We start from the raw sequence: 13,142 nt of genomic DNA on the forward strand, positions 1-13,142 counted from the left end.
AATTCCTCCAAACTTAGTGACCGTTTGCATCACATTAACAGTGTGCACCTTGAGGTCATTATTGTGTCATCAAGTAGGAACCCTGTCAATTGGACCTGAAAATCAAAAAGCTGTAAATGTGGAATTTGAAATAAAAATGAATCATGCTGAAAACATTCAACAGGTCAGACAACCTAAATTTTTTCAAGCTCTTTTCCACCACCCCTCCACTGCAACAAAATTAATTTTTCTCACTTTCTCTGATTTTAAGAAGGACCTTTGACCTGAAACATTCGCTCTATTTTTCTATCCACGCATGCTGCCTGGCCAGCTGGATCCATTGTTTCATTATTTAAGTATTGTGCATTGCTTTAGTTTTTCATTTCACAAGTATCTATAAATTGTCTCTGTTCTTTCTTTATGGTGACAGTCTTCCATTCAGAAGAATGTATGTCAATATTTGTACTGAAATATAGACTCACTCGTGACCCTCCACCACTACTATCTTCTATGAGCAAGACAATTTTGTGTCCAACCTACCTACTCACTTTGAAACATCAAAGTTGCTGGTGAACGCAGCAGGCCTTTGCATTCACCAGCAACTTTGATGTGTATTGCTTGAATTTCCAGCATCTGCAGAATTCCTGTTGTTTACTCACTTTGAAATATAGTTAGATTTTCCTAACAGCAGTAACCTGGTTTCCCTAAGGTATCAATGTCAAAATCCTGAAGGATCTCTGCCTGAGACGTTATCTGTTCCCTCCATCAACGCTGCCTGATCTGCTGAGCTCCTCCAGCACCTTGTGTGTATCCTCCAACGGGATCCCACCACTAAGCACATCTTTCCCTCCCCCCCCCTCTGCATTCCGCAGGGATCGCTCCCTATGCAATTTCCTTGTCCATTCGTCCCCCCCATCCCTCCTCACTGATCTCCCTCCTGGCACTTATCCATGTAAGCGGAACAAGTGCTACACATGCCCTTACATTTCCTCCCTTACCACCATTCAGGGCCCCAAACAGTCCTTCCAGGTGAGGCATCACTTCACCTGTGAGTCGACTGGGGTGATATACTGCGTCCAGTGCTCCCGATGTGGCCTTTTATATATTGGTGAGACCCGACACAGACTGGGAGACCGCTTTGCTGAACATCTACGCTCTGTCCGCCAGAGAAAGCAGGATCTCCCAGTGGCCACACATTTTAATTCCACATCCCATTCCCATTCTGACACGTCTATCCACGGCCTCCTCTACTGTAAAGATGAAGCCACACTCAGGTTGGAGGAACAACACCTTATATTCCGTCTGGGTAGCCTCCAACCTGATGGCATGAACATTGACTTCTCTAACTTCCACTAAGGCCCCACCTCCCCCTCGTACCCCATCTGTTACTTATTTTTATACACACATTCTTTCTCTCACTCTCCTTTTTCTCCCTCTGTCCCTCTGAATATACCTCTTGCCCATCCTCTGGGTCCCCCCCCCCTTTGTCTTTCTTCCCAGACCTCCTGTCCCATGATCATCTCGTATCCCCTTTTGCCTATCACCTGTCCGGCTCTTGGCTCTATCCCTCCCCCTCCTGTCTTCTCCTCTCATTTTGGATCTCCCCCTCCCCCTCCAACTTTCAAATCTCTTACTCACTCTTCCTTCAGTTAGTCCTGACAAAGGGTCTCAGCCTGAAACGTCGACTGCACCTCTTCCTACAGATGCTGCCTGGCCTGCTGCATTCACCAGCAACTTTGATGTGTGTTGCTTGAATTTCCAGCATCTGCAGAATTCCTGTTGTTTGTGTGTATTAATCCAGATTTCCAGCATCTGCAGTCTCTTGTGTCTCAATGTCTTCCTGATTTTTAGAATTTGGACTCTTGAAATTTTGGATTAATTTGTACACTTTGCCACTTGAAATTGTGACAAATTAACAGAGGGTGATGAAATATTTTCCTGGATTACTATTACTCATGTTTTTCAATATTGTGCAAAATAAACCTTGTCCACCACAGCTCATTTACTTGCAGCATTGCCACCTTTATGATGAGGCATCAAACTGAACCTTGGAGGTGGATGCAATTCCTTCAATTTTTGTTCTGCAGTTCCATTCAATCAATCAGACCTATGAAAAATAATCTAGTGGTAAAGTGGTAAAATCAGTGAATGAATTTTATCAGCAATGTCAGTTACTGTAAGCTAATCTATTATATTTTTGTATGTTTTATCTCTACATTTTAGATACGGCACAGGCTGTTTCCTGTTGAGTAACACAGGACAGAAGGTTAGTGTATTTTAATGTCTTGTAGAACAGTAAAGGCATTTGTAATGAAAATATTGAAGCACTACACATTATATACTTTGGGTCTAGTCACTAAAAGCTGTTGTATTAATTTTGTATTTCACAGTTGGCAACATTTCCTTGTTATAATTTCTTATTACAGATTTTAAAAAGTGCTGTTTTATTGAACTTATTCTTTGTAGCCGGTGATATCTAAACATGGCCTTTTGACAACGGTAGCGTATAAATTGGGCAAGAACAAGCCTACATATTATGCACTGGAAGTAAGTTGTATTTCTCTTGGTCCTAAATTTGTAGGATTTAGTTCTTCATCTTTTGTATATGATACAAATGTACTGTACAGATTCTAGTCATTAGACCCAGTGACTGTTTTTCTTTGCTCCATTGGAGCTGCCTGTTACTTAATTTCGTATCTCTTTTGCATAACCTTCTGTTTCTTTTTTAATATGTTCCTGTCCAGCTTTCCTTTCATTGTACCTGGGCATGCTGATTGTTAAAGGTATTCCCTCCTGAATTCCTGCTAAATTTCTTAATGACGTTTGTATTTGTGGTGCCTCATTTTGTTCTCAAAGAAAGAATTTGCTAAGGTAGAGGATTTCAATTTTTGGGCTGGGGACTAGATGTTAATCTTTAACAGAACCATTCAGTCACTTTATTGAAGAATATAACCCAAATACGTTGCATCTTTTCACTTGGAAAAGATTCTCTGTGTTGGCATCATTATTACTATCCTTTTTTTTTTCACTTTCTTCTGTACCATATATCTTTTGTAATAGGAAGAGTCTATAGATTTTCACTTTGTGTCCCACTCCAGAAATTTGGGCACAGAACTTGTAAGCACACTGAACTGAAACCAGAACCATTCTATTGTATTGTTTCAGAGTAGGAGTATTTGCCCCTCATGTCCTTTAAAATTTCCATTTCTTGGCTAGCAACATCAAGTATATCATTTGGTTATTACAGCAGATGATTGTAAAAGCTTGCAGGAACCATACTGACTCGTGCGTTTCTTCTAATGGAATAATCAGAGCACATCAAAAAGACTTTCATCAGCAGCAAAGTGCTTTGGGACATTTTTTAAACGATTTGGTGCTTTTTTTTTCTTAAAACAGTCTTGAAATCCAGTATTCCTATCAGTGATTTATATATCTGTATCTTTTGGATTCCTCACTATACTCTTGTTTTCCAAGATACATGAGCCCTTATTGTTACCAGCAAACTGTCACTCTACATCTTTATTGAGATTTGTTCACTATTTTGCTATCTTAATCATGTCATTTATACTTGTTTGTGTTTGGTGCCACATTCAGATTTCTTCTAAAAGCATTAACAAATGAAAGAAATGGGTGGTCATCTGAAGAAAATTTGGGTTTAATTGTGCACATATATATGTCCATATTTGTATGGAAATATGGACTCACCGGGAGCTTTATCACTGTCTTTTGATTCAAAACAATCAACATAGCCACTCGTCAATATGCTAGCATATTTAATTTATTCTCTGGAAGTAATAATGCTGCCTCTATATTGAATGTGGAGGCTGGTGTTTTCCATCCTCCCATATCAGTTAAGTGTTCTACAAAATAATTAAGATTCACATTAGCTCGCTTAAACTCTTCACTCCAAATTTCAGTGATCACTGTCTGTGTTGTGACCATATTTGTTAGCCACATGTGGACTAAATCACTGATAGTTATACGCGTGGGAATTTCGGCTTCTAAACTAGTACAGATCTAGATTTTTCACAAGTAGAAATAATTGCATCCTTTCCTTGTACTTCTCATATTTATCTTCCTCCCTCCCTCCAGTTTTATTTACTCCAGGTTTGTAAGGAGCATTTTGCTTGGCAGTTCACTCCTGAAGCTGAGCAGCAACAAGTTATCAAATGGCATCATTGTGTGACGTGAGGACCAAACCAGCCCTGTCTACAAAACTTTGCTGGAAACAAGGACAAAGATGCATCCCTTGCTTTATGACTGTCAAAACTGGCGAGGTTTAACTATTTGCTTTATTTGTCACATGTATATTAAAACACAGTGAAATGCATCATTTGCATCAAAGGTCAACACAGTCCAAGGATGTGCTGGGAGCAGGCTGCAAGTGCTGCCACGGTTTTGGAATCAACATAACATGCCCGCAACTTACTCACCCTAACACGCATGTCTTTGGAATGTGCAAGGAAAGGGGGCACCCAGAGGAAACCCATGCAGTCACAGGGAGAACATACAAACTCATTACAGACAGCACTGGGAATTTTTTAACGGGCCTAAATACCACGAGAAATTACGAAGCACAAGAAACCTGAATTTTAAAATATTTAAAATGCTTTAAATAAAGAAAATCACTCACAGCTTGAAATCTTTAAAACAAGCACTGAATTAGCCTCTTTCCTCATTGTCCCACAATTGCCATTTAACTCGATGAGTTAGCAGATGCTGTAACTGTGTCTTACCTGGCATAGATTAGGTAGCAAATTCACCAGAGTAAAAGATGGCGAAATTGAGAAAGCTCAGCTTCAGGGAAGTACAGTGCACCACCTGACAATCTATCCAGCTGCTTGTCTATCCACAAGCACAAAAGAAAATGGAGCAGAAGCAAGCTTTTTAATTTGCAATGTCTGTTGTGTGATTCAGTGGGGTTATGGTATGAACCAATAATCCCTTGATCCAATTAATGTTGGTCTGAATACATTAAGTGACAGTCTCCCAGTGTTCTCGGTGAAATCCGGTGATTCATACTCATTGAAGAAATGTCTTTTTATTTCTGTATGAATAGCTTTTTAGACCGGTGATTGGTTCTTGACAGCTGGTCAGAAGAAACATCATCGCAGAATCTGCTGTGTCTAAGCCCACAAGAACTCCATATGTTTCAATGAGTTCACACCTTGTTTTTACTAAACTCAAGATGTATACTGTATATAAAACAATGTATATAGCAGGCTGGGTAAGGATAGCAGATTTTCCTTCCTGAAAGACATAGTGAATGTAAATTTTAGATTTAGATTATGAGGACACACAGTCCTCTTTTATTGTCATTTAGTAATGCATGCATTAAGAAATGATACAATTTGTTCCTCCAGAATGATATCACAGAAACACAAGACAAACCAAGACTCAAAAAACTGACAAAAACCACATAATTATAACATATAGTTAGTGCAAAGCAATACCGTAATTTGATGAAGAACAGACCATGGGCACGTAAAAAAAAAAGTCTCAAAGTCTCTCGAAAGTCCCATCATCTCACGCAGACGATTGAAGGGAGAAACTCCCTTCCATGAGCTTCCAGCACCGCAAACTTGCCGATGTAGCATCCTGAAAGCACCCCGACCACAGTCCAACTCTGAGTCCGTCCGAAAACTTCAAGCCTCCGACCAGCCCTCTGATACTGAGCACCGAGCGCCATCTCTGCCGAGTGCTTTGACCCTGGCCCCGGCAACAGGCAATAGGCAAAGCCGAGGATTTGGGGCCTTCCCCGCCAGAGATTCTGGATCACACAGTAGCAGCGGCAGCAAAGCAGGCATTTCAGAAGCTTCTCCAGATGTTCCTCCGTGCTCTCACATCTGTCTCCATCAAATCAGGATTGTGCACGGCATCCTATTTCACAAATACGATATCATTCAGAGTGGCTGTGCGCGCTGCATAGCGCCACTATCTTCTCCCCTTTTATAATTTTATGAAAATACAAAAGCTTGGTAGTCAGCATCAGATTATTTTACTCATTTTTTAGTTACCTTCCTTTAAATTGACAAAGGTAGTGTTGAAATTTTATCACTGGATCCCTACACAATCTTCTGCTCAGCCACATAGTCCTTGAATATCTGGATAAATATATCTTGCTGTCATTCACATTCAAAGATTATAATGTTTATTCAGTAGTACTTGTGCTGAAAGGTTGAATGATTCTTACCTGCTGCATTTCAACAGCTGAAACCTGAGGACTGGCTTCTCAGAATTGGTCTTTCTTCAATGTGACCGTTTCATTTCTCAGGTTGGTGTAAACAGAAACCAGCTTCCTAGTTAGTGAGCGACACCTTTTTAATATTATCAGAATCGGGTTTATTATCACCAGCATGTGTCGTGAAACTTGCTTACTTAGCAGCAGCAGTTCAATGCAATACATGTAGAAGAAAAATGAAATAAATAAAAGTAAATAAGTAAACCAGTTACAATATAAGTATATTGAGTAGATTAAAAATCATGCAAAAAAAACCAAATAATATATATTAAGAAAGTGAGGTAGTGTTCAAGGATTCAATATCCATTTAGGAATCGGATGGCAGAGAGGAAGAAGCTGTTCCTGAATCATTGAGTGTGTACTTTCAGGCTTCTGTACGTCCTACTTGATGGTAACAGTGAGAAAAGGGCATGCCCTGGGTGCTGGAGACTGCTTTTCTGAGATGCTGCTCCCTGAAGATGTCCCGGGTACTTTGTAGGCTAGTACCCCAGATGGAACTGACTAGATTTACAACCTTCTGCAGCTTCTTTTGGTCCTGTGCAGTAGCCCCTCCATACCAGACAGTGGTGCAGCCTGTCAGAATGCTCTCCATAGTATATCTATAGAAGTTGTTTTAGGGCATTTGTTGACATGCCAAATCTCTTCAAACTCCTAATGAAGTATAGTTGCTGTCTTGCCTTCTTTATAACTGCATCAATATGTTGGGACGCAGTTAGGTCCTCAGAGATCTTGACACCCGGATACTTGAAACTGCTCAGTCTCTTCACTTACCCCTCTGAGGATTGTTATGTGTTCCTTCGTCTTGCCCTTCCTGAAGTCCACAATCAGCTCTTTCATCTTACTGACGTTGAGTGCCAGGTTGTTGCTGTGACATTACTCCACTAGTTGGCATATCTTGCTCCTGTACACCCTCTTGTCACCGTTTTAGTGTGTACAATATAATAAAAAAAAGCTAAATTACATTTAGGTATGGAATTATTTTATTATAAGATCACACGCTTACATTTAAAAAAAGTGGTGCTACTTTCATCAAACTCACTGTTTCTCATTAAGTTACTCTATTTTTTTTCCTGTATTTCTTTAGGGATCAGTCGCTATAGGTGGTGCTATAGTGCGATGGTTGCAAGAAAATCTTCGTATCATTAATTCAGCTGAGGAAGTTGGCAAGTGTTATTTAATTTTAATTTCTGAGTACAGAAAATAAATAGGAAAATACAAATTTTTTATTTTTTTACACCTCTGGGTTTTGTACTCTTCATAAAATAAGCTAATACAGGTCCACAATCCCTTATCCGAAATCCTTGGGGCCGGTTGCATTTCAGAATTCAGAATTTTTTGGATTTCACACCCCCCCCCACCCCACAATACCAAAAAACATGTATGCTCAAATCCCTCATTTAACCTGTCTCAGTGCGGTGGACTTTAGGACCCGGCAGCACACCAAACCGACGCACATCCTCCCATATACTTTAAATCATTTCTAGATTACTTATAATACCTAATACATTGTAAATGCTATGTAAGTAGTTGTTATACTGCATTGTTTAGGGAATAATGACAAGAAAAAATTTTATTTCCAACAAAAACATTCAATAAAACATAAAAATATACAGCTTCAAACGAACCGAATCAAACACATGGTAAATGACTTAAGACTGATTTATATTTGTGCGTACTAGCTTACGCCGTAGCCTACACAAGTGGACTACACTGTTGTGAGCATTTATACTTGTGCGTTGGTGTGTCTGTGTCGCTCTGCAATTCACTGCCAAAACGCTAGTTGGCGGCGGGGTTTCTATGCCACTGTGTTGAGTTTCTTCGTGTTGAAACTCAACTTCAAACAATGATAACTGAAACTGAAGGAGGGTGAATTTTCTGTGCTTGTCTGGCCACTGAGAGACATGGACAAGGAAATGCATTTCAAATATTTTTGGATGTCGGCAGGTAGATTTGATGATTTGGTTCATCGTCTCCAACCACTTATTTCGCATCATTGTACGCACAGTATACTCAGAGACTGGCAATCACCATTTGAGATTTAGCTTCAGGTAGAAGTCAACAGGCTGTAGCAGCTAGCTACAAACTGGAGTCACCACAGGGTCCTCCATAATTTCGGAGATCTATAAAGCTTTATGGAAAGCATTGCAGCTAGAGTTCCTACCCTGCCCTTCAGTCGCCCAATGGCAAGCTATTGCAGCGTAGGAAGAAATGCGATGCTACCAAGTGAACCAATCATAGTTGTTGCGGTCTGCGACGCCACGACGCGTAGTTACATTTTGGGAGAGGTGCGCGTTAGGCCACGGCATAAGGTTGGCATAGGGTACGCTGCTACGCCATATGTATGGTGTACATTTGACGCACAAAATAAATCAGCCTTTATTGGAATAAATGTAGAACGTCACTGTCACTATAAAACTTCAGTAGCTTGTTTTTCTGTTTATTTAAATCATATACAGTGGTAGTTCCGACACTATTTTCTTCAGTAAGACGCCGCATAGACACACCATGAACAAGCTTCTGCAATAACTCCACTTTCTGCATTATCGATGATAGGTGCTTCCTTCTCTTTTTCTCATTGTTACCCATAGGGGTATCTGCAGCTCTTTTTGACATTTACACAGTGAAATTAAACACAAAGTCAACAGTGAGCACAAAATATCAGCGAACAGCAAAAGCATGTGTAACCAGTACGGGTGCTGAGCCACACCTGAGTTACGTCAGCTGTTGGCGAAAAAAAACTTCGATTTTCAGAGCTTTTTGGATTTCAGAATTTCGGATAAAGGAATGTGCACCTGGAGTATTATTTCATTGAAATTCCACATTTGCATATTCTGCATTCGTATGACTGCTGCCCATAATTTTTCCCCCCAGGTGTTCCTGTATCTCATCATATCATTGAAGGATGTCACCTTCCTCTAAGTCTATTGAAGATCCATTATTTACATTCTTAGTTGTTTAGTGAAATAGTAAGCAAAATATCCTAGTCTAGCAATTTACCTTCTTTCTGATGTGCTTGCAGAATAAATGAGTTGTACAAAACCGATTGGGAAAATTTTCATGATTTGTTTTAAGTTTTGCTAAATAAATGCTAAAGTTGTCTGCCTTTTTTTTTTCAGAAAAGCTTGCTGCATCTGTGGGTTCCTCTCATGGTTGCTATTTTGTTCCAGCCTTCTCAGGGTTATATGCACCATATTGGGAACCTAGTGCAAGAGGGTAAGAGCTTAATTTTCATCCCTATACCAAAAAAGTGATTGTTTTGCAGTGTCTATCTACTGGATTTATCATTATTGTGCTTATAATGGTTTGATTTACAGAAAGTTCTAGCAGTTACTGCAATCAGTGTCAGTAGAACCAATTTTGCTATTGTGTATACTACGTATGTAACTCAGCAGTTGTATTTGTCTAGAATAGGATGCATGAAGTATTTGCTGATCTAACAATGCTGCTGCTATTTTTTTTAATTTTCCCTAGGCTGGAGGGAATCTGTGTAGATGACAACAAGCTATGTTTAAATTTTATATGGTTAATAACCTTCCATTGGAACTGGAAATTGTGAACAAATAAGTTTAAAAGGGAGAGAACAAAAGGCAATATGTGTGAAAATTTAGAAGGCAGAAGAAAATAAATGAGAAAGGGTTGTTAGTGCAAACTTAAAATGTAAATCAAAATCTGGAGAAAGTGCTCAAAATCAAGTTTATTGTCTATACACAGCTGCAATGAAGAACCAGCAGCAGCATCACAGACACATAGCATCACCTAACAACATTCACAAGGAAATAAAACATTAAACATGACTTGTACACAATGTTTATTTGAAAGCATAAATAGAACAAAGGACAGTATTTTGATGCAAAGTGGTCATAGTGTTATTAAACTATAATAATTAGGGTGTCGGCAGTTAGTTCAAGAACTGAATGGTTGAAAGGAAGAAGCTGTCTTGAACTTGGTGATGTGGGACTTCAGGCTTTTGTGCATTCTGCCTTATGGTAGCTGGGAAAACATAGAAACATAGAAAATAGGTGCAGGAGTAGGCCATTCGGCCCTTCGAGCCTGCACCGCCATTTATTATGATCATGGCTGATCATCCAACTCAGAACCCAGCCTTCCCTCCATACCCCCTGACCCCTGTAGCCACAAGGGCCATATCTAACTCCCTCTTAAACATAGCCAATGAACTGGCCTCAACAGTTTGCTGTGGCAGAGAATTCCACAGATTCACCACCCTCTGTGTGAAGAAGTTTTTCATGGTGGTGGGGATCTTTGCTAGATGTCGCCATCTTGAGGCTGCACTTCCTGTAGATCACAAACACGAGAAATTCTGCAGATGCAGGAAATCCAGAGCAACTCCAGCATTTTGTGTGTGGAACTCGGCAGGTCAGGCAGCATCCAAGGAAATAGATAAACAGCCATCGTTTCAGGCGGAGACTCTTCAGGAGTGGAAAGGAAAGGGGAAGATGCCAGAATAAAAAGGTGGGGGGAGGGGAAGGAGGATAGCTAGCAGGAGATGGGTGAAGCCAGGTGAATAGGGAGAATAAAGGGCTGGAGAAGAAGTAACTTTTACGAGAGGTGAGTGAACCACAGAAGAAAGGGAAGGAGGAGGGGACCCAAGTGATAGGCAGATGAGAAGACCGCAAAAGGCCAGAGTTGGAATAGAAGAGGAGGGGAGGAGGAAAAATATTTTCTTACCGGAAGGAGAAATTGATATTCACACTAATGTTGGGGGCTACCCAGATGGAATGCAAGATATTTCTCCTGAGGTGGCCTCCTCAAACCACAAAAGTGACGATGGAGCAACATTTCAGAACAGGAATGGAAATCATAATTAAAATGTTTAGCCACCGAGAAGTTCTGATTTTGGCGGATGGAGCTGAGGTGCTCAGTGAAAAAATTCCCCGATTTACGCCGAGTCTCACTAATGTAGAGGAGGCCACACTGGGGGCACCGGACACAATAGATGACCGACCACAGCAGATTCACAAGTGAAGTTGCCTCACCTGGAAAGACTGTTTGGGGCCCTGAATGGAGGTGAGGGAGGAGGTGAATGAGCTGATGTAGAATTTTGGCAACTTGCAGGGATAAGTATTGGGAGGGAGATTACTGTGAAGGGATGAATAGACAAGGAAATCGTGGAGGGAGCAATCCCTGACAAAAGTGGTGTGAGGTGGGCGGAAGGTAACTATGTATTTGGTGGTAGCATCCCTTTGGAGATGGTGGAAGTTGTGGATATGGAGGATCATGGAGTGGTAAGTAAGGACAAGAAGAATTCTATCACTGTTAAGGAGGCAGGAAGATGGGGTAAGTGTGGATCTTCGGGAAATAGAAGAGATGTGAGTGAAGGCAGCATCAATAGTGGAGGAAGGGAAAACCCTGTCCTTTGAAGGAGGAGAACATCTCTGATTTGGAAAGGAAAGCCACATCCTAGGAACAGATGCAGTGGTGATGAAGGAACTGAGAAAAGAGAATAGCACTTTTACAGAAGACAGTGTGGGAAGACGTATTATCAAGATAACTGTGGAATCAGTAGGTTTATATAAAAAAAAATGTTGGTCAACAGTTTGTTTCCAGAGATGGAGACAGGTTGAGAAAGGGAGGGGGATGTCCGAAATGGAACAAGTGAATTTAAAAGCAGGGTGGAAGTTGGAGGCAAAGTTGATGAAATTGATGAGCTCATCTCGGGTGCATGAAGCAGCACCAATGCAGTCATCAGTGTAGCAGAGGAAGAGCTGGGGAGCATTACTAGGGTAGGCTTGGAACATGGACTATGTAGCCAACTAAAAGGCAGGTATAGCTGAGGCCTATGTGGGTTCTTGTGGCTACCCCATGAGTCTGGACAAAGTGGGAGGAGCTGAAGGAAAAATTGTTGATTGTGAGGACCAGCTCTGCCAGGCGGAGGGGGGTAGTGATGGATGGGAACTGGCCAGTTCTTCTATCGAGAAAGAAGCGGAGAGCTTTCAGGCCTCCTTGATGGGGGATAGAAGTGTCTAGGGACTGGACAGCCATGGTGAAAATGAGGCGATCAAGGCAAGGATTTGAAAATTAGGAGATCAAGAGCATGAGAAGTGTCGCAGATGTAGGTGGGAAGGGCCTGACTTGGGGGGGATAGAATGGAGTTGCGGTATGAGGACATCTCCTGTAGATACTACCAAGGGTGGGCCCACGATATATTGGGCAGAGTCCATTACGCTCCAGAGCTGGGTGTATTCCTGCACATTTGAATTGCCATACCAGACCACGTAGCCATCAGTGAGGATACTTTCAACAGTGCATCTCCAGAAGCTTGTTAAAAATATTCACTAGCAAACTGAACCACCTCAGCCTTCCAAGAAAGTGAAAACACTGGCACACTTTATGTTGAATATGTGTGGAGCAAGAACAATAACAGAGTAGTATGATTGCACGTTTTTACTGAGTTAGGTTAGTAACAGTACACGCTGACAACTTGCAGTGTGGGAGCGACAAATTGGGCCCGCTGAGACAAAAACGCTTGCATTTAAATGCACCCGACAGAAGAGAGCCCAAGCAAATAACTGCACTATCAAACACCCACGATTGCCACATTCTCACAATCGATCAGATACAATTCACCTTCTGATTGCATCTATGTGCTGGGCCCAGGACATGTCATCTGATACGTTAACAACCAGAAGTTTAAAGCTGCTGACTCTCTCCACCGCCATTCACCCAAAATATCTTGGCACACTTTCATCTTCCTTCCCCTTCCTGAGGTCAACAATCAGCTCTTCAGTTTTGCTGATGTTGAGCAAGGGATGGTTTTTGCAGCACCACTCAACCAGGTGACTTAATGCCACCTGTGACTCATCCAACTAAGGTAGTGCCAGCAGTGAATTTGAAGATGGCATTGAAGCTGTGCTTAGCCACGCAGTAGTGTGTGTGTGTATAGGGAGTTAAGTAGGGAGCTAAA

The 13,142-nt window shown here is 41.2% G+C and overlaps 1 protein-coding gene across 2 annotated transcripts in view; it reads left to right on the top strand.

Moving 5' to 3' along the window:
- Positions 1-13,142, top strand: part of gk (glycerol kinase) — a 134,650-nt gene that overhangs the window by 90,652 nt on the left and 30,856 nt on the right. For both annotated transcript variants that reach the window (XM_063050890.1, XM_063050891.1), the window contains exons 11-14: positions 2,203-2,245; positions 2,446-2,526; positions 7,305-7,383; positions 9,337-9,433. In XM_063050890.1, the coding sequence (XP_062906960.1) occupies positions 2,203-2,245; positions 2,446-2,526; positions 7,305-7,383; positions 9,337-9,433 (300 nt within the window). The remainder of the gene's footprint in view (positions 1-2,202; positions 2,246-2,445; positions 2,527-7,304; positions 7,384-9,336; positions 9,434-13,142) is intronic.

Source organism: Mobula hypostoma, chromosome 6, assembly GCF_963921235.1.
Source record: "Mobula hypostoma chromosome 6, sMobHyp1.1, whole genome shotgun sequence".
Classification (NCBI taxonomy): Eukaryota; Metazoa; Chordata; class Chondrichthyes; order Myliobatiformes; family Myliobatidae; genus Mobula; species Mobula hypostoma.